At 39.3% G+C, this 25802-nt stretch overlaps 1 protein-coding gene across 1 annotated transcript in view; it reads right to left on the bottom strand.

Moving 5' to 3' along the window:
• CDKAL1 (CDK5 regulatory subunit associated protein 1 like 1) overlaps positions 1-25802 on the bottom strand; it is a 352009-nt gene that overhangs the window by 124471 nt on the left and 201736 nt on the right. Inside the window, exons 10-11 of the mRNA XM_026047034.1 lie at positions 14587-14753; positions 2432-2577 (exon numbers count right to left, since the gene is read on the bottom strand). Coding sequence (XP_025902819.1) covers positions 2432-2577; positions 14587-14753 — 313 coding nt within the window. The remainder of the gene's footprint in view (positions 1-2431; positions 2578-14586; positions 14754-25802) is intronic.

Here is a 25802-nt window from a genome sequence, read left to right as displayed (position 1 = left end):
CTGATACAAAATTAAATGTGGCCCTGGATTAAATTAATGAACCAGCAGTGTGAAAGTCAATATATTATTGTTTGAATGCTAATACAATATTCATTAATATGAATAATCCTGTATGTTCTTGCAAATACTTTGAAATTAATATCTCATCTGTGGATCATTCTTGAGAACACTCTCACCAGGCACACAGGTATCAGCCAGAATATACATGGTGCTCCTGCAAAAACCCTCATCAAGGGCTACACTGTGCAGGGCCACCGTCTAGGTTAGGTCAATGCATCCTCATTTCCTTTATGCTGGTGCTCTCCAGAGCAGCTTACAGAGAAATCTTCAGGAAATGAAAAAGATCACCCACTGTAGATCACCCACTGACATATATGAACTACACAACAGCCTCTTTCTGAATATTACAATTCGCTGAAATTTAAGTGTAAAAAAAAGGAGTGTGAAGCATCAAGGAAAACATTTCTGAAAAAAACTATAAAATAAAGCTCCTTTAATATAGTCTTTCAGACTGATATATTTCTGTTTCTGGCATTTAGCTGATAACCATGCAACTCCTGTATAAGTGGCTTTATTCTTCAGTACATTAGCCTATAGAATTTTTGGTGTAGTGGGGTTTCAAGTGGCCGTGGTCACCTTTTAGAGATGAAGGTGGATTCCCTTTGGAATCTACTGACAAGATACTACATGTGATGTATAGGAAGTTTCTACATGACTTCACAAACCCAGGAATAGAGAAAGAAGATATAGGAGGTGCTACTTCTGCTTATTTTTTCCTTTTTGTTAAATGGAAGATGGAAATAATCCCTTTTGGCTATTGAAGAAGTTCAAACATACTTATTTTAGCTGTTCTGGCTCTGAGCTCTGGAGCTGTCTGCAGCAATGCTTAGTCCTGGCAAACTTGGTGCTGAGAGATCTTTATGGGAATATCTATATGGGAATGCAATAGCTGGCTGCTGCCATAAGAGCAGAGGCTACAAATGAAGACACTGGGCTCTCGAGTGCAAAGGCAAAAATAACAAAAAAAGAGTTTTACATATGTGCACATGTTCAAATATTCAAAACATTTTCCCTCTCTTTGCATAGCTTCCCTTACTTGTTGCCACATATTAAAAAGAATTTTCCATTTGAAGATTATTTTCTAATCGGAACTACTAGACAATTTGGTAGTTTTTCTTAATAAAATAGGATGTTTATTATTACTTAAGCAAACAAGGGAGCTAAACCTTCATTTTTCTCGTCCTTAACTACTAAAAAGTCTGTGGAAAATGACGTATGTCATAGATTACTGTACAGAAATGACCAGCTGTTTTAAATTTGGATATTAAGTAATTCATGCTTTTCTGTGTGCAAGAGCTGAATGATTTAATAAATCCCCATATGCCCTAACATGTGCCAGCTATACTAGGCTATCTGAAATCCAGCTGCTGTTATGATAATAGCTGCCAATGTTAAAACTACTGAAGAGGATAATGAATCAGCTTCAAGGCAACGAGGATATACACTGACATAGTTCCTATTTAAAACTTGTGTCAATGTTTCACTTAACTGAAAAAAAAATCCAAACTCATAGCCACATGAAAATATGCCAAGAAATATGTGTACTGTTTAGGACGAAAAATTAATACCCACTCTACATGTAATGATGATAAAGATGATGCATAGTGAACTTGTATTTTCTCAAGGAGCTCCATTTCAGTCAGTTCTAAATATATCAGAATATCCTGGCAACTAAACATAATGTCTACAGAAAAAGATTCTGTAGTTCTGCAACTTGCTTTTCTTTTTTTTTGCACATCACAATTTCCAGGCAGTTGTTACAAGAGATTTTCAAGTGAATTTAACTTTTGTCTTCAGATTTGCATAAATGCAACATTACATGATACACACTACTTATCAAAATTAATTCCCTTCTTAAGGAAAATAATTTGGAAATTATCCCATAAATCATCAATCCCATAAGCAAGTTTAGAGTATTACTATAATGACTTGAATGTACATCAGCTATAGGACATAGAATATTTACTTAAAAAAATACCCATTTATGTTAGCTGGAGCTGGATCATCTCCAGTACACAAAGTATACAATGCTGAAAAGCCACATTAAAGAAGAGTGTAATAATGTGAACTTCAAGCAGTCTATATATAGTAGTTTAAACATAAAAATAATCTACGAACATATTATTTGAAAAAGATTAGGAATATATTGACAAATGAAAAGCATGTCATGCAGAGATTTAAGATACTTATAAAAGCTCAAGCAAAGGGGTAAACCACATCAAGGGGTTTAGAGAAAACTCAGTCTTTGAAAGCTAAAGAAGCTCTTTCTTTGTTTCATACCTTAATTATAAAACTGCAGTAATTGTTTGCAGCCACATGTTCTTAACATAGAGAAAAAAAAAGCTATTTTCTTGAATATTAATAGACTTACTTTTCTTTAAGGAAATCCACTACTTGTTTGAAGTCTGCCACGCAGTATTCTCTTTTCATGTCCATGAGTACGCTGTCAGACGCAGACTGGACTGGTATGTGCAGAAAAGCATACACTCTGGGATGATTGAGAATCTTTGCCATTTCCTATGAGTTTTCCAAAAGAAAAAAGATACTGATTTTCAACATCTCACTCTTGAAAGGGCACAAGCAGGTGAAAATACTTGCATGGGATTTTCTTAAGAAAAAAAATAAAGACACAGCTATGGGATTATATACTGTTTTAAGATAAAAACAAACTAAAGAGTATCTACTAAATAGTATTACGTATTGATTTAAGGGAGAACTTCAGAAGTATTTGAAACTCAATCCCATGTCATTAAAGCCTTGACCAGCGCTTTCAGAAAGCGGTCAATTTAAATGCCAGGAGATGGCAAGAATTAGCTGCTTTCCTGTCAGAGTCATCCTCTGCTACCAATACATAAGGGCCTCTGATCTGAGTGTCCTTAAAATGGGCCATTGCTAAATAAGGTAGATCTAATCATTTGCATTTGCAACCCTGATCATTTGCAACCCTGTCTGAAATGTTACCTTTGATATTCCAGAAATTACTGAGAAATTAGAAGTGGTTTCTGTGTGATATAATAGATAAGACTAATTACTGAGTGGTTAAGAGCATTGTGTTGGCTTGAAAAGAGACAGAGGGCATTATGCATTATGTACAAATAAAAAAGATGGGAAGAATGCATAAACACAAACAAAGCAAAACAAAATAAAAATCAATCCCCAGAGTGACACTTAGCAGGGTGATGGAATATAGCAGGATGGGGAACAGAATAAGGTGGTCAGGTTTCTTGCATTTTGATTATTTACAAAACTGAGGACACGTAGTCTGGCAAGAAAGTTTAAAAGACGCTTTAAAAATTGAGACAGGATAACATCTGGATCATGGGTAAAGTGGTGCAATATGGTCTGTTAAATTTCACCCAGCAAAAAATAAGCAAATTTGGCAAAAGAACCGTATGGCACATGCCACCAGATTTGCAATTTCCCTAAAGATTTTTTTCTTTCACTGAAGATGTTCCCTTTCTTCCCGGGCACAGGAGCAAAGGCTGCTGCTGCTGCTGCTGCTGCTGCTGCAGCTCCACACGCTCCAGCCAGGCTCTCCCAGCCCAGAGCTCCCCTCCTCATTGCCAGCACAGATAACAGCGCTCGCTGCTGCTGCCAGCTCTGCTCGTTAAGCTGCAATTATTCACAAATTCCCTCCTGATCATTAATTGGCAATATATTAGTCACACATCCAGTATCTTCTCTCAGTATTTACAGGACGTTGGCCTGGACTGGTCCAAGAAAGGGTAAGAATTTCCATCCCTTTCAGGCACCTGCCTTTCAAAGGGGCTGATTTTTAGAACAACTCCCTTGGCAGATGCTTTTCATCTCTCTCGAGGTCCATATGAACCCTTGACATTCTCCAATCACTTCTGAAAGCAGTTCTGAGAATCTCTGCCCAGAATCCTGTTACCTCAGGGCGAGAGAGAAGCCGCTATGTTATTCACTGGAACACCTCCTCTGTCTCAGATGCGTTAACTAAATACACCAGTAGCAAATGATATGTGAACTAACACACCAGCAGTAACAGTTAGGTGAACTGATACACCAGTAATGACTATACTGCTAATGGCAGGAGCTCAGTTTGATGCACGGCGAGGGGTGTGGAGCTGGCTCTGGTTCGTGATGCAAGCCAGAGGAAGGTCGACTCTGCTCCTGGAGGACGGAAGAAAATGCCAAGACGCCTCCTACAAACCTGATCTACTCAAAGGTTTCCATTTTCAACAGAGCCATCTGCAGATGTTCATACTGATTTTAGATGTTCGACTAGAAAATATGTTTTCACATGAAAACTCTATTAAACAAGCTCTGTAAAATGAAGCAAATGACAAAGCCTTTCTCTCTCAGTCTTTAGAAAATAGTGTAAAGGCAGCTTACATGAAGCTTTCGAGCAGTTACCTATGATTTCTTGCTTATCAGTAACACAGCATGTTCTTGCTTCTAAAATCTCAGAAATGGCAGAAGTGCTGGAACCTGAGCCATGCACCACAACTCTATTACTTCACGCAAGAACAGATTTATGGTATAAGAAATCAATGAAAGTCAAGTTCCACAAAATGTTTCTGCCAAGTTCTTAAAAAGAACTCACACTACAAAACAGAAGAGAATTGGTTCTTTATCACTCTTCTCAAATTTAGCATCCTTTGAGTAACAGTCTGTTCTGTATGTGATCACTTTGTAAATTCTTTTTTAAGGTCATAAGCTATTTTTAGATGCTCTCACTTTCAAATATAAGTGTTATCTTAGCCAGACTTTTATATGGCTGAACACCATCTCATATGAAAGCAATAGCTTGCTACAAAATTAGAGAATACTATTTTTAAAAATCTAAGAAGATTTTGTCCTTTCCACTTTGCATACACACAAAGAACTATTTTTTTTAACCTTAAAATAGGGTTTAATTCCTTCTTATAAGAAGAGCTGCTTTTAAATTTCAGACAAAATTAGCTATGCATTGCATGTCAGAAGAAAATAAATATAGGAACATAAATAACTAACATTTCCTTTAAAGTTATTTCCCTCCATTTCCCTCCATGACACCACTCTGCAGTAGAAAGCAGTTTGTTCTGTTGAGCACATTTATGTATTTTCAGGTATAGACCGGTACCTAAGGTCCCACTGTTGAGGTGACTTCCCACCAATCACTTTGGACTTGGTGACAGAACACAAATTATCAACAAAACATAAATGAAACAAATATGAGAAAGAAATACTTGATGAGCCACCGTCTCTTTTGTTGCTTAGAAGTGAATGACAAGTTTCTGGCTTTCTTTGAATTAACAAGGAAACAAAATAACGAACTAAATGAATGTTTTGCTTCATTACTGAAGAAATAAGAAGAAAACAATCCATTCTTTTTAAATGTTCAGATGGAAATAGAGCATTCTATCCCAAACTTTTAAGGTAAGATGTTGCCAGTCTTATCCAGACTATACCTAGAACTCCACGGAAGTACCAGACCACATAGGTTTAACTGAAGTACAGCTATGCACTGAACCGTCGTACTTACCTCATTCTGACAGATTGCATAAAGAATACTAGATTTCATCACTTAATAAAGCTATTACTTAATATCCCAGAGAGGACTTGAAGGGCATCAAGGGCTAAACATATAATTGTACTTTACGGTGTCTTCACATTATAAGTCTAACATCTGGTTCCTGTTTATAGGCTTTATTTATTTATTTATTTTAAACAAAGCACTTTGCATTATTAAATATAATTACATATTTCAGCTAGTAGGAAAAAATGTAATATATAATTTATTTTATTTCCATCTGGACATAATAAAGGAACCACATTTGAAATTACAAGACTGCGAAAGAAAACTTCTGACTTTAATCACAACTCCAACAGCTGATTGCCTCTTTCCCCCTATGCTGGGCAATCGACTAACAACTACACAAATGAATAGCAGGACTAGATGAAGAAGAGATTTTATGCAAGAACAAAAGGGTCAAAGAGTAGCTTGATTTGTTTTAAGCTGAATTTACAAAAAAAAAGAAAAGCTGCCTTAAATTTTGAATCTAGCAATATAGAGTCAGGAAACTGACCATATAGGAAGCTAATTTTTTCAAATTTTTAGCAGCTGCAAGACACCAGAACACAAGGAACACTGCCAGGAAGATTTTTATCTAGTCAGTATAATTTATTGCAACAATTACAACACTCAGACTTAACCACCTAACCAGAAAAATCAATCCTTCTGTTTGTAATGACATCATGCACAACTGCAGGGAATCACCAAGGTAATAAAAATCAATATTCGTGCATCTTGGTCAGATAAGCAAACTTCCCAGGCGGATAATTTTTTTTTTCCCCCCCTAACCCTCAAGTAGGCAAAAATCCAATATTTGAATTCTGTCTCATATTGGAGTCACGATGATCCGAATAACTTGCTTCCTAGCAAAAGGGTTGTGCTCTCTGCCAGCGGAGAAACCCAAGGCAATGCTCTTGCATATGGAAATGCGACAGAGTTGGCTTTGCCTCCAAATTCCTTCCCTCTGGCAGCTGTGGGGCTGGGTTACGTAGCGAGGGGCTCTGGTGACAGCTGCCGCTCGGGAGCTCCATGGTCGCCCCTCCAGCAGAACCTGGATAGGCACCAAGGGCTGCGGTCCGCTCCAAGGAGCTGAATGCAGAGGGATCCCATGGGCTCCACCGACACAGGCCTGGCAGCGATGGCACCACTGCACCTTGGAAGCCCTTAAGAATTTATTAAATTAACGAAGAGGAGACGGCCGTCTCACATGCCCAGCCCGCGCAGCGAGGGTCTGCAGATGGGCGGCCGTACAGGGTGAGCAAGCAGAGGCCTTCCAAAGGGCCCGCTGGAAGGCAGGGCCGCGGCCTCTCCTCTGCGTGAGGATGGGAGCTACAGGGCCCTGCGCTGCTCCACAGAGGCCACCTCGCACAGACAAGACTTATGGCCGGGTCCAAGAGGTCCATGAAGAGGACGCAGGCCCCACTAGAGCAGCCAGAAGTCCTGGCAATCCTGACCAACGTAATTTGAACCTTAAAATCAAACCTGCCAGATGGAGGGCAACAAAATCTGTTTTGTCATATGGGAAAAATGCCTTCGAGATTACCACCCCCAAAGCTGGTATGAGCTCAGGCCACCTTTGGAAGGGGACACAAACCAGACTGCAAGTTGTGATTTGCTGGGAGGGCAACCAGCAGTAAGCACCATACACTCAGCCCTATCTATTCCCAGTTCTTTTCCTAGCTGTGGAAGCTAATTTTTTTTTTTTTTTTTTAACGTCATAAAAGAAGCAACTTCAGCTAGTTAGGTAATTGGGGGAGGTGGGAAGGGAAGGGCAAAAGGGTGGTAGAGGGAAGACTACACATCATACCTAATCTCTTAAAAAAGGACCCAACAAAAAACAAATTATAAGCCTTGAAAATCTTGCTATATCTACTTGAGAAGAGCTAGTAACAGTTCTTACAACAAGTACATAAATAAATATGGACTGCATTTCATGGTTGAAAGCTTCAGCTGAGTTTTCCTGTATCTCTTTCCACAAGGCACTGCATAAACAAGGATACACACAGTGGCAAACGGTATCTATCTGACTTCTGAATTTTAAGTACAGGAAAAACTAAGAACTGCACTACAAATGTTTCTCTCTAAAATATTAGTGTTAATCTAGTGGTATTTGTTATGCGTGTGTATTTATATGTTATATATATGTATATAAAGAATAGAATGAAACTCTTTGTGGAATATGATTTTTCTACTTATCCAGGAGAAAAACAGTAATTCTCAGTATAGAGATAATGCCCTGGGCTCCTGCAATGCTTCATGTTGAGAAAATTGGCTTCCACAGTCCCTCTTCTGGCATCAAGGACTGGCCTACGAAGCATTTGCAGTGGGTAAGTGCTGCCAGCTGCTCCCTCAGCCTGTGTGCAGTTGTGAGCGCAGGTAAAATGCCAAAGTCCCCGCAAGGGTATCACCAAAATACAACCAATTCAGTGAGACATCCAGCACTTATGTTATCAAACTGATTACCTCAAGGGTTTGAGACGTTCAATTCCCATTTGAGGTGGCTCAAGTTGTGTAACTGGAAACGTGCAGGTAACGGTCCAGTGCTTTTGAAGATGAAACTCTTACTGCTGCTGCTGCCATCGTCATTACAATTGGAAAGGGACTTTATGCAGTTTTGGGGCACTGTGTGTCCACTTGCAGCCACTGGAATCGTTCATGGAAAATGTATATTTAAAGTAACAACCAGAATGGTGGTTTAAGGTATTACAGAGAACCAACTGAACAGTTAATTCCTTCTGAATTGATCAACTCTGACATGTAGGAAAATATCCGCCTTCTTTTTCTGCCCACCTCTAATTTCTTATCGTAGAAGTGTGCCCTAGATAGTTTTATGCAAGTAAATCTACGCTCCCTGTTTGCAATATGCATTAGAAACAGATATGCTGGGAAGTTCCCTAAAGGGCACTGCTATTATAACAATGCAGTGCTACTTTAAATATGTTTGTCTCTCAATCTTATTTTATGTTACCTAATAAAAATCTCAAAAATAATTAAAATGTAAAGAAAGGGACATATTTACAACAGATAAGAACGAAGGACTGTGACACAATCCCCAGGCAACACTTTACCTACAACATGTTCCAATATCCTTCCGGCCTTCGGAGGCCCAGCAGCATGAAGTGACCTTGCTAACATCATCCATCCTTTGTGTTTGTCCACTGCGTTCCCAATAAGTGAGAATCCCTTATGATATTAAAAAAATGGTCATTTCTGCTCAAGGGGAAATCAGAGAAGGGGTGACACTCCCCACCATCCATCACTAAGCTGCACTGAGGCAGGTCAGTGTGAGGAAGCTCCCTTCTTGTTCCCCTCTTGATTTCCAACAGGCAGGTACAACACATAAGCAAGCAGTTGCTTGAGCTGGTCACACTGCAATTAAAATAGTGGACACCCATAGGCTAAACTTTATTGGCTTGGCTTTAGCCAAGCGCTATCGGTTTCTATCCTTTGTAGGCACCCTAGGTTTATACCAGAGTATTTAAGTTCTTCAGCAGCTCATCTACATTTAACATAACTAAATCAATTGAATTCAAAGATGGGAGAGAAGAGATTTTATAATGTCTTTTCCTCTAATGCAATGGTACAGATGCCCACAACTAGTATTCTTGTGCAGCTTTATTCAAATTTCTAGAATACATTAATTTTCTTTTTCTCATTTTTAAATCAAAGAATAATCACCTCAAATCATACATTTTAAAACAAATGCCGAGGCCCCATGAAGCGAGCAGTCTTACTGAAGATTATGCAGATGATGTTGCAATCATTGAGCGAGTGTGACAGCTCATCTATCAAAGAAAACAAAGGATTTCATGCATCTAAACTAAATACAAGCTTTTAGAAGAGCATGGAAAGTAGCTGGTAGAACTTCTCATAATATACATAACTAGGAAAGTGAGATCTCATTTCATTTCTAATGTAAGCACAAATATTAAAACAAGATGGCACAGTTTGTCATGTGAGATACATATCTGACATTAATTTCTGCTCCCCTGTCCTGAAGCCCATGCCAACTGCTAAAATATTCACTGATTTTTTGGCAAACATACAGTTGCCATACACATAATACCTGTTCCTTGAACAAAATGTTCGGATAATGGTGATTTTTTATTTTCTGTTCATAATCCACCAATGAAACACATCTCAGCTCCAAAGGTCTGCTCAGAGCAGACAGCATTGACTGACAGACACCCCAACACTAAACACAAAACTGAGAGTAGATCTGTCTGCATTTTAATCCTCTTTGGTGTTTTGATTCCCTAAGAAGCAAGAACACTCATATGAGCAAGTCATAGTTAAGTCACAGTTAACGTCCACAGTTTTAACCATCGAAGCAGCATAACTTCATATTAACTCAAATTTTTACGCCCAGATCCCTAAATACTGTGGAACACCAGATAAACACAAAGAAGTATTCCCTTTTGAAGGGGAGATGAATCTTTCATGAAACCAGCTCTTTCTCTGCAGCATTTCTCAACTCTCAATGCTTCCCAGTACTAGTGTAAAGCAAAGCAGGAGCTTCAATCCCACCAACCCAAACGTTACCTTCTCCATCACCCAGAGGCAACCATTATTGCTTATCAAAGTTCCCAGCACAGTGATATTTCTAAAGCTTTAAGGGACATCCAAGACTTAAAAATACAACATGCAACCTTCAACAAGAATATGATGGATTCTTATTTTAACATTTATGAAACCTAAACACCTTCCCACCAGCCTAGAGCAAACATATCTATCACCAATCACATGAGGACTGGCTGAGTGTGAGAATTTAAAATCCTAGGTTAGACAAAACGACTGTGACCTGACATTCATCCTTCACCTAAGCCCATCATACCCAAATACATATTCATTCTGAAGTGGGCTCATTCCTGAAAAAGTCCCCACAATACAGTGCTTTAAGGAGCAATTTCAAGGAATTACGCTATATTTGGAATCCCAAAAATGTAAAAATATGTTAAGAAGAATATAAATATATTAGTTTCAAAAAAAAAAAAAAAAAAAAAGAAATACAGCACACAAAGATATATGTACAGTCCCGCATACATACAAGCATTTAACATAATAAGAAAATTGTAAAAGGGTGTTCTTTTCTTTTTTTCACAAGCCAAGCTGCAACTATCTATTAATGTAGACCCTAATCTCTCCCTTCCCTGATATCTGAAATTTCTTTCAACTTTGCTGCTAGCAAGAAAAACACAGTTTAAGTATAGACAACTATGTAATTACAGCCAGGGAAAGTTGCATGGTCCACCAACTACAAAACACTACAAAACTTATGGTAATAAGAGGTCATCAGCTTAACTATTCATTTATTTAAATGTATGCCATAGTTTTCTTTTTTTTTTCCTGCTCAAATCAACAGGTTTTAATTGGGGCTTTCAAATGCAGCAGTCTATGAAAATGACAAAAAATAATGCTGGAACCAAGCAAACATGTGCCCTGAAAGCCTTTTAATCCTTGAAATCACACTGCCTTCTTGTTTGTTATTGAAGAATGTGTGTATCCCCTTCTAAATGCATTTCAGATCAGCTTAAACCTCAGCTTACAGACAAGACTCAAAAGTGTTCAGTGCACTCTTTAAAAGAGGGGAAAAAAATACAGGAAAAGAATAAATAGAAAGAAACGTGAATTTCTTTTTTCACAAGGATGATCAGGGGCCTGGAACATCTGCCCTGTGAGCAAAGGCTGAGGGAGCTGGGCCTGTTCAGCCTGGAGAAGAGGAGGCTGAGGGGGGACCTGATCAGTGTCTATAAATACCTCAAGGGAGGGAGAGAGGAGGAGGGGGCGGCCTCTTTTCAGTGGTGGCCAGCGATGGGACTAGAGGAAACGGCCACAAACTGAGGCCAACATTTCCTTCTCATCTCCAACATTTCCTTCTCAGCATCTGCACAGTGATTTGGATGTCTCCAAAATGGATTTGTTTCAAAGGACACCAGAGCAGTGGCAGTTCTCTGGGTTAACAGTGAAAATGCCCCCAGCATCTTGGTGGGAACACAGAGATTTAAATTAATGATCAGTCTTTGAAACGCACGGTTCGAAAGCTTCACTGAGGGCACAGAAAGGCACAGAAATTCCATGAAGGAGTGGAAGAAATTTATGAGTTCCAAGCACACGATTTAGGCAGTGAGCTCATGCTTTTTAGTAGCAGAGATTTAAAAAAAAGTGACTATTTGAAGGGAGACATATTTGTAAAATGCGCCCAAATTTATACTTACGTGCAAAATAGTTAAAATGATGCTGCTTATGCAACATGTCAAGTTAAGATTTGAAGATTTAAATAAGAACTTATAAAATTGAGATTTTAAAACATTTAACTTGGCCCACGTTTTAAAACATAAAACAAAATTCAGTATTATTGGAGAAAAAAATGAATTCACAGGTGTTTTGTTATTGCTCTTAAGAAGAATAAAACAGACATCAAACTAGCAAAATCTTTTACCTGCAGCTGAGCCCCAGTATCTATATGGCAAAAACTGCAAAGCAAAATCATTGCTTTCAGGCTAAGTCCCAAGGGAAGCTCCGTCCAGCCCTTAAAATTAATTCCTGCTCTTATATGACTGCCCCTGCTCTATGCCACTTATCAGACATGTTTCTTCAGTAAGGTGAAAAAACCCTCCTCGCCTTGCAGTTGCATGTGTACAATTGCGATATACAATTTTCTCATTTTAAGAGATACATACAATTTGATTGAATTTTTTTTTTTAAGTTTGATATACAAAATGACATTTTTAGCATATTTCCCCAAGTATACTTCACAGAAAGCCAAATGTCTATCCATTTAGCAATGGGACATCTAATCAAATAAATGAATCAAGTGCATCGCCTTTACACACAGTGGATGAGAGACGTTTGCAAACAATAATACATTCAAAACAATAGAATTTTCTTCAGAGATAACGGAATTATGTCTGGATTTTATCCTAATCAGCTGACATGAAGGTTAATCAGCTTCTCTCTCTCTGTTTTTTTTTTTTTTTTTTTTTTTTTAACACATCACAGTGGTATCCTTCCCTCACCTGGAAAGTTCAAAGCAAATGCTCCATAAAAAGTTTATTTTGTCTGGTGAAAATGTATACAGGAGGCTGCCAACATTCCCCAATGATCTTGCACAGGTACAAGTCTGCTAAGTTTGGAAGAGGGGAGTAGACAGAAAAGCAAAAGACTTAAAATAATTACAAATTTTGTCTGACAAATCATCAGAATTGCTTCCCCAAATTATAAGCTCAGAAATTCTCGCTCACACATAGAAGAAAAACACCAAATAAACTGGCAGCCACATGAAAGCTCCAACAGAGGTAGTTATTCATAAGGCAGGACTGGCGTGCTCCTCATGGCAACACTCAGGGCCACATTTTCAACAGGCCTACATGGGTTCCTCTGGCTCTGCCACACATGTAAAGATCCGCTTCCAAAGAGGCCGGTGGGCATTCCTGAAGAGGAGTCAGCTCTAGAGATCACTTCAAGGAGAGTCCTGCTTCCAGCATTTGTAGAAACTTTGAAAGGAGAAAGACTAGGGGCGATAAAGCAAATCATTCACAGATCACAGAGCTGACATGCTCACACTCCCTCAGGTTGCTGCTGACTGGAGGAAAGCAAAAATACCCTCTCACCTTCCTCAGATTATATCAGATTGAGAAGACCACAGTGCCATGTGGCTGGCATGTGCCTGTTCCCAGAAGTTGATGAAAAAAAATCCCTTGGGGAATACTCGTAAGGTGAGCAACATCCCTGTTGCTCACCGTATGAGTATTCCCCAAGGGATTCCCCAAGAGCATCAGCGGATGCCAAAACACTTGTTATTCTAGGAGTTAAAAGAGAAAGCAAAGACAACCACTGTCACAATCACTAGAAGTCGTATTTGCTGTCCTATAGGATGCCGAAAATTTTAAAATGGAAAAAAAGGAGGGAAAACTAATAACAGATATGGGAGTTCATGGTAAACCGCAAAGTGCTTACAATCACGACGAAACCATTCCCCTGAAGTTTTCCATTAGTATGTTGTCAGAACCCCATCCTGGCTCAGTGTGTTAACCAAAGAATAGAAGAGCAGCCTAGGAAATTCACTGGAATTTGTGTCCTGTAGCTGGTGAAGTGAAAAACTGGGCATTCCTAGCAAGGAGAACTCCCTCTTCCCCACATGTTTCAGGGAAAGATGCAGCGTTGCTAGCACAGGAGAGGACTTCGCTTAGAAAAAAACCTGCCCTTGGCATCTCAAGAGATGCTAAGAAAACTATTGATTCTGTATGTTCTTAGGGAAAGCAGCATGGATACCAGCTCTTTATCTGGTATATGGCTACAAAATTATCTGAAGCTATAAGATCCCTTGCTGTTTTATTGTCCTTGAATTTAGAATCTTTCCACGAACAGTTCCCATGAATTTCAGTAAATTCATTTGGTGACAGACTCCAACCAAAACAACTGATGTTTGAAACAAAACTCTCATATCATGCTTCTCGTACACATAATATTCCTTTAAATTTCCATGTACACATAGCTGATTCTAATTCCATTTAACTATTTGGTTAAAGAATTTTCTTACAGAGATATACAGCTAAAATTTCAATTTCTTGTCATGGAAGCTCTATATTCTCTCTGCACAGCATTTGACATCAAATATGAATGCAATGTTGAGACCAGCATAAATTCTGGAAATATTTATCTGAGGAACAAAAAGGAAGACAGTTTCAATTCCCCAGTCCACTGCCTGCTAACAGGGTTTCCTTCAGTTTTTGAAAATACTGGACGTGTGGACAAAACCCCAAGTCAATATCTACAGGTCAGAGACCTCAATAACATTACCATTCCAAAATGATTTGAATATCTTATTAATCGGATAGCTTGCTGTGTCAGACAAATGGCTGAACACCATTAGTCTAATTCTAGAAATTCATGTGCAGCCTATTTCTTAAGCCACTGCTGTAAAGGCAATGCACTACACGCAGGATGCCACGCTGACTCAGGGAAGGGTCTAGCCCAGCATATAAATGATTCCCTTTTTTCTTCCTTACCTCCAGATGCTCTAAAATATAGGGAGGGTTTGTCATGCCAAGCCTCAGCATAGCTCCCTCAGGGACAGCTTCAACCAGCTTCCACAGGAGCGTGGGGAGGTCTGTGCCAATGTCTCTGCCATAAGCCCCCGTGTCTTCACTGGTCAGCCATATCTCGCAAACACCCTCTGCGAAAAAAGGAGAGAGATAATTAACAAATCTGTTTCAGAGCTGTTTATTTTATCATACAGCTGCTCACTCTCTTTAATGCAGTATTTCACAAAGCTATTATGCAGCCAGACCGGGTATTCAATTGCAAGGGGGAGCGAGGGAGGAGGGAGGCTTATCCCAAGGGTAGCAGTGGGTTATTAAGTTCACTTTATGAGCACAAGAGTGCTACAACAATGCTGTAAATTATCATTGCTGCGGAGTGATTAACATTCACAGCCAATGACTAATTCTGCGCTCCCTCTACGGCGAGTCAGTCAAGTCTGGTGCTCTGCTCTATTTTTCAAACCTTATTTATTAAACACTGCAAGCAACGTTACCCAAGCAAAGCGTCTGCATTAATGGTCATTACTAGCAGTTAACTTATTAACCGGTAAGCTTCCAACAAGGAAAAAAATAGTCCTAAAGCACAGTGATTAACACAGTGATTAAAAACCTGTGTTCTTTAACAACACAACTAGCAATGTGGTATTAAGATTGTATTGAAAAGGTGAGTCACAACTGCATAACTAAGGGCTGGTGTTGGAAACCTTGTTTGCTGGTAGTTAATACTCCATTATCTTTTCCATCAATCAGGCCTTAGGAAATGGCATATTTCATTCGTAGGGTAAAGTGTATTGACCTTGAACACTGCAATTTGGTAATAAACGTCCTCCTGCTCAAGGAGGGGGAAGGCTGCACCACCATTTCGTAATAGCAGAGGGCAATGAGGTTCTACACATCTGCTTCCAGCAGCCTGTCCAGCTTCCATCCTTTCTGTAATGCAATCCTCCTCCTCCTCCTCCTCCTGCCACCCCGAAGCAAGGAATAAGCCACTGGAAACTGGGAAGCTGGGAGGAAGCTGCTCTGGGATTACTGGCTAGATAAGACACTATCAACTCAACGAAGAGCTGAATTCCTACTACAGATGATGAATCAATAAAACAGCCAACCACTAGAAAGGGTGATTAGAAAGGTGGAAAGAAACTTCATATCTAAAGTTTCAAAGCACTTTGCAGACCAGCAGAGAAGGACGTATCATAAAACATAAATGTTTAGACATGTATGAGATTAGGAAAACGCAAAGTACATTCAATCACACAAAGTGATAAAACTAGAGAACAAAAGCAACATGAACTCAGGACTGCTGCTCTTGCACTCGCACTGTAACAACACAGGAGGAGACCAGGCCAGCTGGAACGTCACAGCCAATTCTATTTGTTTAGAAAGGCTTTTTCAAGGTCATATTGTTTAGAATTAAACACTTTTAAGTGTTAACACTTTAAAGGCAAACCAAAAAGTGTCTCACTACTTAAGTTTTGCTTCAAGAAAAGTTTACTAAGTGATATATTGTATTTTCACAAAAGGCCCCAGCAAAAGTATTCTTGAACTAGTGCTCTTTGGTTACCAGGCTTCTAGCCGTGGCTTTGCAGGCCCCTTCAAGCAGAGCTCCCTGCTCCAGGGCCACGTCTGCAGAATTTGTTTGCACCCTGTATCCCCACTTTCATCTCCACAGCATTTGCTAATGTTTTTGGAAGTGCATCCCAGGGCACGGGCAGGCAGTAGGATGCTATAAAACTTATTCTAAAGTTTGCTGCCCATCTTATGTTTCCTGAGATATGAAAAAAGTGAATCGGGTAATAGCTGCATTCTAAAGGTAAGAAAAACATAAAGGATATAAATAATGGCTCATGTGCTGTTTTTTTTTTTTTTCCAGTTTCCAGTAGTCATCAAACACACCACACAATTAATTTACTTACTCTCTTTCAACAGAAACACAATAATTCTCCTTTATTTTTCTCTTTTTTAGCTTTTCAGTCTGAGTGGTTCCAGGCTTTTTTTCCCTGCATGGAAAGGGCTGGGGGAACACTGCCTCCCAGTTACCAGAAGAGCACGAAAGGGAAAAAGATAAATAAATCACTGCCTCGGAATGGAAATAACATTCCGGTGGAAAACAACAGTGAGCTTTTAAGGCTGCCTAGGTGGAGCCCATTAGCCCCCTGGTGGGCTGAAACTTCAAATTAAATCACATGAAGAGGAAGCAGCTGTAACAGTAAATCAGCAACAACAGGAATAACTGTCTCATCTGCTCTCCGATCAGGGTGTTGAACAACAGGCAACGGGAATAATTCACGCAGAGGGAGGCGAGGATTTGTAAGGTAGGGAAGGAAACAAAAATCGGTGTTTTCGGAGAACGTTCACTTCCCAATTCCAGGCTGACAAAACGGGCCCTCGGATCCTCAAGGCTGTTCCAAGTGCTCCCTCTTCAACAACAGGGCAAACCAAGCGCTCATCTCCGCTGCTGCAGGCCTGGCAGCGACTCAAACACAAGTTGTGCTTGTTTTTTTCTAGCCCTTTGCACTCCCAAATTAGGAGTCTTTACTTAAACTCAGAGCAGAAACAACACACTTGCAACAGCCGTCTTTAGTAGAGTGAACCAGGCAAAATTGGAAATATTATCATTTCTTACAGTTCTTACACTTCCCTTTTTTCACTTGATTCTGCCCAGCCAAACTCTAGCCCTAGGCAGGATGTTATTAAAACTCACAGTCTAATCATACACAGCAACTCTTCCATTTCTCTTGCAGGGAACACTCCTCTCTAGACCGCTCTGCACATGCTGTTACTGGATAATTCTGATTCCAGCTGATTTCCTAGCCAATAAACAGACCCCAAACTGCAAAGTTTGCACGTGCAAACTCACTGCATGTGTTGCAGGATCAAGCTCCATTAGTCTTAAACAGCAGCAAGTACAAACCAGGCTTTGATCACAGCGCTGCTACCACCTCCCCACACGCAGTAACCTCAACAGCTGGGCCCTGCTCTCTGCTCTGGCCTAACTGGAGAGGACCGAGAATGGAAAATGTTGGAAAGAAAAAAGGTTCCATGCAAATGGAAGAGGTTTTGTACCCAGCAAAACATCTCATTACAAAAATACTCATTACCAATGATCTGATATGGGTTTTATTTTTTCCTTTTCTGCAAAGGTCTAAACAGCCCTTGTCACAAAAGAAGAAATCCTCCAGCTGCCCCTTTTATGAGATATGGACAGTTTGGTTTTAGAGCCACTCAAAATGATGAATTTCTTTAATCAAAGTTTTCTACAGCTTAATATTTTGCTTCATGCCACTGTTGTAAACACAGATCTTATTAATTATGAAGGGGAATCTACTCCACTTCTCTAACTCCAATGGAAACTGTTAAAATATCAGCCCCTAGTTCTTCTGAAATTCCTTTATTTTATTAGCCTCCTGTACTTTGTGCAAATGACATTCAATTAAATTTAACTGGATATCTTTATTAAAGCTGAACCACAAAATCTAGTGAGACTGACATGGAAATAACTATTAAAATGAGGTTTTTGAGAGGAAATAAAAAGAGATTTTTGGAAAAAAAAAACCCAAAAAGTAGGTAAACACGTATTTTTAATTCTCTTCTTTTTTTTCCTTCCCTGAAAGACTTTCCAATGTGAACCAGAGGGGTTTCTCCCAGAGCGCAATTCCCTATGGGAATTGCTCCTTCAAATATTCCTTTAAATATTCCTTTTAATATTGGGGCTCCCCATTAGTTACACGGCAGAAATTTTAAAAGGGCCATCTACATATCTGGCATGCCAGAATGCTTTGCACCTTGATTCAGAAATTATGGAGATAACTGAAATACATATCGCTGTATCAACCTGGATGTAATGCTAGTCTTAACAGAAACCGAGGTCTTGGGGAATAGAATTCCTCCCATCCTTGCAGGCTGCTCTGCACACACGGCTCTCCTGGGCAGTCCGGGCCTCTTCTGAGCCCGTCAGTTCTTCCACATGGATCCCTCTTGGAAGATCCCATTGCTGGGATATCCTAAAAGATTCAGTCAAGTTGGGAATAACCACTGGTGCTAGTGGGGGTCTAGAAGGATTCATTTCTTTAAGAACACCATTAAATTCATATTTGACATGGACAAGAGGGAATGTTACAGGAGAGAAGGTAGTTACACACACACACAAATGCAAATCCTCTCCAAATGCACAATGTCTCAGGCTCAAAAAGGATGATAAATCGCAGAATATCTGACAAGTAGATGACAAAAGGAGGAAACTGAAGCAAAAAGGCCAGTTTGGGTACAGACCTGGTGAAACAGGGGAGCTGTTGAGCTGGGTACTGGCACTGCTGAGCTGTTGAGCTGGCACTCTCAAAGAAGAGGAAGACAAGTGTCCACTCTTACTTTCCTAATGCTCACCATGAGCAGAACAAGATCTGGATGGTGCCATGAAAATGGTTGATCTCTTGGAAATGCAATGGTTGCATCCCTGAAATTCCTGTTAAAGATAAGCCTAACAATAAAAAATAACGGGCTTATTCCTCACCCCCGTTCTCAACAGTTAAACTTCATGCCATGGATCACCACCCTTTAAGCCTAGCTAATTCTTTCGGCTGCCTGAAAGAATTCAACTGCACTCATCCAGTCCATGCCTCATCTATCTGTAAAAATACTACAGGAGACTACATTTAGCCTTGCTAAATACGAGGTAAAAAAGATGACCAACTAAACAGAAAAATACGACGACAACAACAAAGACAGCTTCCCTGTCATCCACATGGCCAGACATCTTGTCACAGAAGGCAGTCACGCTGCTCAGGCTCAATCTGTCCTCGGGAAATCCATGCTGTTCTCCATCACCCTCCTTCCTCAACGCGCCCTAAAGCGGCACATTGATTTTGTGCCATATTCCTCTCGGGGACCGAGGTCAAGCTGACTGCCTTGTCACTCCCTCTAGGTCCTTCTCCTTGCCCTTCTTGAAGGGTGGCATGACACTTCCCTTCCCCTGGTCACCAGGAACATCCCCAGACCTTTGCAGATCAGACAGAACAGCCTCAAAACGACACCAACCGGCTACTGCCAAGCACTGGGATCAGCCTCGCTGTAGGATAATCTCCATTACCTCTGGATGCCTGTCTGCAATCACAAAAACCGCAGCTTTGTTTCACAAGCGTTCAGCCCAGCAAGGTCTTCAAAGCGGTTGTGGTTTCTGCCACCCACAGAATGACACACACATTTAGAGAATTTAGGAAGTGAAAACATTAACTTTTATAATGCATGAATTTTTTAAAACAACTGCTTTGGGAAAGTATTACGGAGTGAAGCTCTATAGCTTCCTCCATAGGGAAAGAACGCAGCCATTCATTCTGCTGAACACAGACATAGACATTTCTCTACGTAGTCTGATATTTTGCATATATATATTCTACCAAACTTAGTAACAAAATTCAAGGAATTATTTATTTTTTCCCTGCCAAGATATTTATGTAAATGTTCATTTAAGTTTTAGGTAGAAATTACATATTTATATGCTTGCTATGCATTAATATATATTGATGGTATGAAGTTATCATGCAACTTGAAGATATAACACAAATTTGACGCAATTGTTTTTTCAAAAGTATAAAGTCTCACCAAAGTCAGAATTAAGTCATCTTCCCCAAAATATATTGCAATTAAAATGTGCTAGATTTACTGTATAACTTTATGTAACTTAGGAAGCTAAATCATAGATGAAGTAAAATACACCAAATATTAAGCATGATCTGTAACAATCTTTCTTAATCAGTTTAAATTCACAAGAACTCTGATTTTTCTGAAAAGTTTTTTTTTTTTAATTCCAGTCACCAAAAAGAACTTAGTCCCTGCTTCCATATACAACAAAATTATATCAACACACTTCTACCACCATTAATTTTTAGGTTTACTTAGTGCATTTTAGCAAAACAGTTACACATTGCAATTAAGAGTTTTGGCCTAGCTTCCTTTTTAATTCTTAATATCAACCTGTCCAAATTTAATGAAAAGGATACTCGATCGCCTCTTTATATTTAGACAGATGTGCAGTTTGATGGAAGAATCTAATAGGCATCTGCCTAATGGTACCTCTCTCTTTTATCTTCTGTGGTTTCAGAAATGCAAGTTAAAAAGAGAAATTTATTCAGGCTTTTGCTTTCGAAAATTCATACATCTAAAAATGAAGCTGCTTAGAACACAAGTTCACTGACCCTGCCAGTTTACTTAAACTCATCACATTTGGAACAGCCACAATTTTCCTGTCGAGGCATTATAGATGGAAGAGGGTACCAAGATTTGAGGACTAACATTTAAAAATATAACTCCTTTGCAAAAAATGCTCCACCATCAAGGCATTTATAAAACAAGCTTGCCACCTGTAATTACTGCAGCCTTTAGCACAAACGCTGGGTTGACCCTTTGCCACCGCCCCCCTTTCTTCTGCTTGCTCATTTCTGTGCCAATAGTGATGAGCAAAACAAAATCATTTTGATACAAGGACCTTAACCCCTGAAATAATTACCATTAACCAACAGGCAATTCAGTTCCGTGTGCAATCAAGGAATAAGAATGTCGGTGAAAACAGTAAATGCTTAGTTAAAATTGTTTCTCTTGTGAAATTCCTAACAGAAGTGATGAGAATTAGAGGGCTCCCCGTAAAAAGCAGGCAGCAGGTAGGGCCGAGTGATCATTAAACACCAAGTGGAGAGTGAGGAGCTGCTGTCTCCCACAGCGCCTACCCTTGTACCTTCTCATGACAGACACCGTTTGAATCCTACAGGCATCTCTGTTCCTAACAGCCTTCTGCTGAAGTGCAAAGTGGCTGCCTGTTCTTGCCTAGTTATAAGGTTGTAGTTGAATTTCAAGAGCTGGTCCTCGCTCTCCAGTTGAGGGAGGAAGGAGCTGTCCTTTAGGAGAGGTCTTCGCTTGTTCCCTTGGCCTTAAGCAAAGGGAGATCCTGGACCCTCTGGGCAGCCAGCCTCGCAGCCTGCATGAACCCTGCTTAGCAGTTCAAAAGAGAAAGCATAAAAAGACAAAATTTCGTGTATTCTGTTGTAAGTTAACTTCAAACACCTCAGAAGGGAACATTTTCCCCAGTTTCTCTTACACTCTTTATTCCACATTTCCACAACTATGGTTTCTGCCTGTGCAAAGCAAGACCTAATCTCTGGCTCGCTGCATATTGTAACATTCTCTGTTTGAGAAGTATAGTCAGTTCTAGGGCATAACTTACATAAAGAAGCATATGCTAATAAAATTAAATAAGTTTTTCCTAGGCTCTGAGATGGACCTAGTTTATTAACAGCAAAGATAATACAGAAATAGAAAATTAAAGGATATCCCATACGTTATGTAACTGGAATGCTTTCACCACTTTTTATTTATTTACTATTATTAAATTTTAAGTACAGTATCCCTTAATCACTCATAACAGTCATATAATCTTAGGAAAGGGGTTTTTTTATGTGTTTCGACACAAATTTTACCTGCAGCTTCCAGAAAAAGTAAAACGGAAGGCAAGGAAACCTTATGGCCTCATATCGTTTAATAGTCATTCCAGAGCCCTAAATAAAAGTTACCCAGTGACTTTAATAAAAATCAAAAGCAAGCTTTCCATAAATATAAAAATGTTAAAAAAAAGAAACAGATTATTGTTTATGCCTCCTTTTGAAACATCAAATGAGAGAATTGCTTTAAACACTGCATACAAAGTGAGGGAGATGAGAAATCCTGTTTATGACTTAGGAATTCATCGGGAACAGAAAAGGGTAATATGTCACTGATCCAAACATATGCTCTCTGCATCAAAACCCAAACAGAGGCTATCGGTCTGCGGTAGATGAAATATCAGATGCAAAGGGTCACACAGAGCACAAACTCAGGGAAATGGTCACGAGCTGTAGGCATATTACAGGATGCAGCGCTAATTAATGGAGGCTTTTTACTGAATATCCATCTCTGTAGTGCTAATGAGTTGGGATTAATTTAAACAACATGTTTTTCTGGAAACTGATTAATTCCTGGAAAGTAACGTTCCATAGCAGGTTGCAACCTTTAAAAGCAGTCCTAGCCAAGCCAAATAACCCTTGGGATCTGGGTTTAGGAAGGGAAAAATACTACAAACTCAGGCTATAGAAGCCTGAATACAACGTGACCAAAAAAAGGAAGAAAATAGTTTTTGTTTTATTTTAACAAGAATGAACAGGTAATCCCTGTTACAGACACCTAGATTAGGGGAGGAAAAAGTCTTTTGGAATCTATGTTCTGATCACACAAAAGCATAAACAAGAAGACAGTACTTTCACAAGGGACAAGTGGAAAAATAATAAATGTTGCATATATATTGAGAGGCAAGATAGGAAAGTGTAAATTTCAAGCAACAATGCATAACAAATATTTTAATTTTTAAAAGTTTCTTAACAACTCTCTCTATCACCGTCACAGAAGTGTTGAATTCTAAGGACAACAATGATTTTTAATTATGATTATTCTTTGTGCGAAAGAGTGAGAGAACAGTTGGCAATTCTAGTCAACTGATGAATGGGGAGATCAAGAGAATAATAAAAAAGAAGGGAAAAGAGAACGAGCATCCGCAACGCAATCGGCTAGGAAGGGAAGGCCCTCCCACGGCCGCAATTCCACGAGCAGAGCAGCCAGGTGCAAATACAATTCCTGAGCATCAAAATCCCTGGAAGTCTCATCTAGAGTTTCCCTCTCTGTCTAGAGAAGACTCTAGATAGAGTCTCCCCTCTTTCTACCTCCCTACAACAGTGTAGACGACACCCTCAACTCCTTAGGGATAACCTAGCCTGTATCTGTAAGTACGAGCCTTGCTCTGCTGCTGCTCCTGACTGTGGGCTAAAATGGCTCAGTAACAAGCAAAGGAAACCTAGGTTACGGTTTTTTCCTGGTTTCAGGAGGAAACCACCTCTAATATTCACTGTTACCTTAAAAACGTTCTGAAATGGATGGCGTAAGCTTTGCAACTCCAAATGCATTAATTTGAAAAAAAGAAAACACTTGCATAGTTTAACTAATGTGGTTTCCCTAATTCCTGAGACTGCAATTGTTTAAATACATCTTTTGCATCCTCAGTGAACACAGAGCATCTTTCCCTAGATTTATTTAGGGTATTTAGTGATAAACCACCAAAATCAAAAGGCAATCAAGATCTAGTGAGGATCCACAGGGAGGTCCAAGGGAAATCATTTAGTGGTTTTAAAGCATATTAATGCATTTTTCTCTTACAAATTAATGCCCATTAAGGTCTCATTCGAAGCAATAATTTAGTTTTTGATGAACTAATTATTCATCAGTATAGGAAGATGAATTAACTCAAAATTAAGAGACGAGTTTCTGCTCGGGAATCTTCATCAAAAGAATATCCCAAATGCAATTACTTGATCTGCCCAAGATGCGAATTCCAACAACAATCCAGGCACCACAAAAATGCTTTATTGCTCTATTCATAAAGAAACACTAAGCACAAACTGAAGTTAAAAATTGTATTGAAACAATGGCATAATACCCTTATTTGCTAAATACTTTTTCTTCAAACAATTAATACAAGTATGGAAGTATTAGAGAAGTTTACCTGTGTCTTCATTAAAAAGAAATCTGCAAAGTCATTCTTATGCCTGTTACCAACAGCTCTATACTGTGCAAATAGCTCTGAAAGATGAAATTGTAACTCAACAACTACAACTTATGTTCTCATTCATGTCCTTTGAGAAAATGACAGACAAAGGTCCTGAACTTTACTGTTTTGTAGCAGCTGCTAATCTGCATTGCGACTGCTAGAACGGCATCATTAGGGAAACGTGATAAGAAGTAACACACTCGCCTCAAAAACTTCCCTAAGAGAGCCATCCCTTACACCAAGAGATCCCATTTGCCTTCAAGACACGCCGTGGCATTTCCAATACTCCCGGAGCAAAGTGGAGCATCAGCTTTAGCATCGCTCGCACTTCTGCTTCCCGAGCTGGCTGGCCCGCCAGGAGCACCTTTCATCACTTCCCAAAGAATTCCCTGCTAGGAGGCAGGAGCACGTGGAATCACAGGCAGGCTGCAGCGCTGCTCCTCTCGCCACTGACCTTTGCTCGCCACAGGTTTCAAGGGACTCAGGAAAAGCTGTCTGGAGAAAAATCCTTCCAGGCATCAGCTGTTTAGTCAATCTTACATAAAATTCCCACAAGTCAAGCAGATAAATCCCAGAAAAACCCTCTGAACAACCTGCCAGCGAGGTAGGTCTGTTATGAATGAGCATGAATATATCCTGAATTCTGTCACTAATAAATGTTATTCACATTGTATGATTTTGTTAGGTTTGGCAGGTTGCAGGTAGCAGTGATGCTAGAAAAGTTCACTGGAAATAAGTCTCAAGTCAGAAATACTAAGGGGGAGGTTTTTATTTTGTTGTCACTATTATGTTTATACTTAAGAAACAACATTAAAGTTCAACATGTTCAGCCTTCCAACAGCAATATAAGCACAGCATCTCAATGACTATTCCACTTAAAATTAACATTGCAATCAAGTACCATTAATACACAGCTTCAGACCCCCATAAATTATCTTTAGAGGAACTTAATCAGCTTCTCTCAGGACACTATAACCCATGAAAATTAATCGCAACTTAAACTTCATAGAGGAATCACAAATCAAACACATAAAAAAATGCCATTCAAATATAATCTTTTTTTTTTTTTTTCTGAAGGGAATATAATTTAATGGTTAAAGCAGTATATTTGTGTGTGTGTGTGTATATATATATATATAATAATGATACATTGTTAGATGTTGAAATTTTGTATAGTAGTTTTAATAAAAATCCCAACATGTGTATCCCATGTTCACGCTTCTGACATCACATACTGATTCAGAGAAAGAAAAAGGTGCATATAATAGGCCACAAAATCCAATATCTAACCCAAAGCATGTCTTCAACAAATCCATATGATCATATGTTCCATACTGGAGAGGAAACATGCTCCATGTACATATGTCATTTGTCATTTTTGCTCTCTTACTGTTGTTACTTAAATAAGTAACCTACTTATTTAAAAAAATAACTTCTTAAACAGGATGAAGCAGATCTAGAGGAAATGGCCCAAAACCGAAGCACCAAAAGATCCATAGGAACTTAAGGCAAAATTCCTTGACAGGAGGGTGACAGAGTCCTGAACAGGCTGCCCGGAGAGGTTGTG

The sequence above is a fragment of the Nothoprocta perdicaria genome, unplaced genomic scaffold (assembly GCF_003342845.1).
Source record: "Nothoprocta perdicaria isolate Ctin4 unplaced genomic scaffold, notPer1 scaffold_47, whole genome shotgun sequence".
Taxonomy (NCBI): domain Eukaryota; kingdom Metazoa; phylum Chordata; class Aves; order Tinamiformes; family Tinamidae; genus Nothoprocta; species Nothoprocta perdicaria.
The sequence above is the reverse complement of the archived record's forward strand: the minus strand, read 5'-3'. Positions and strand labels throughout refer to the sequence as shown.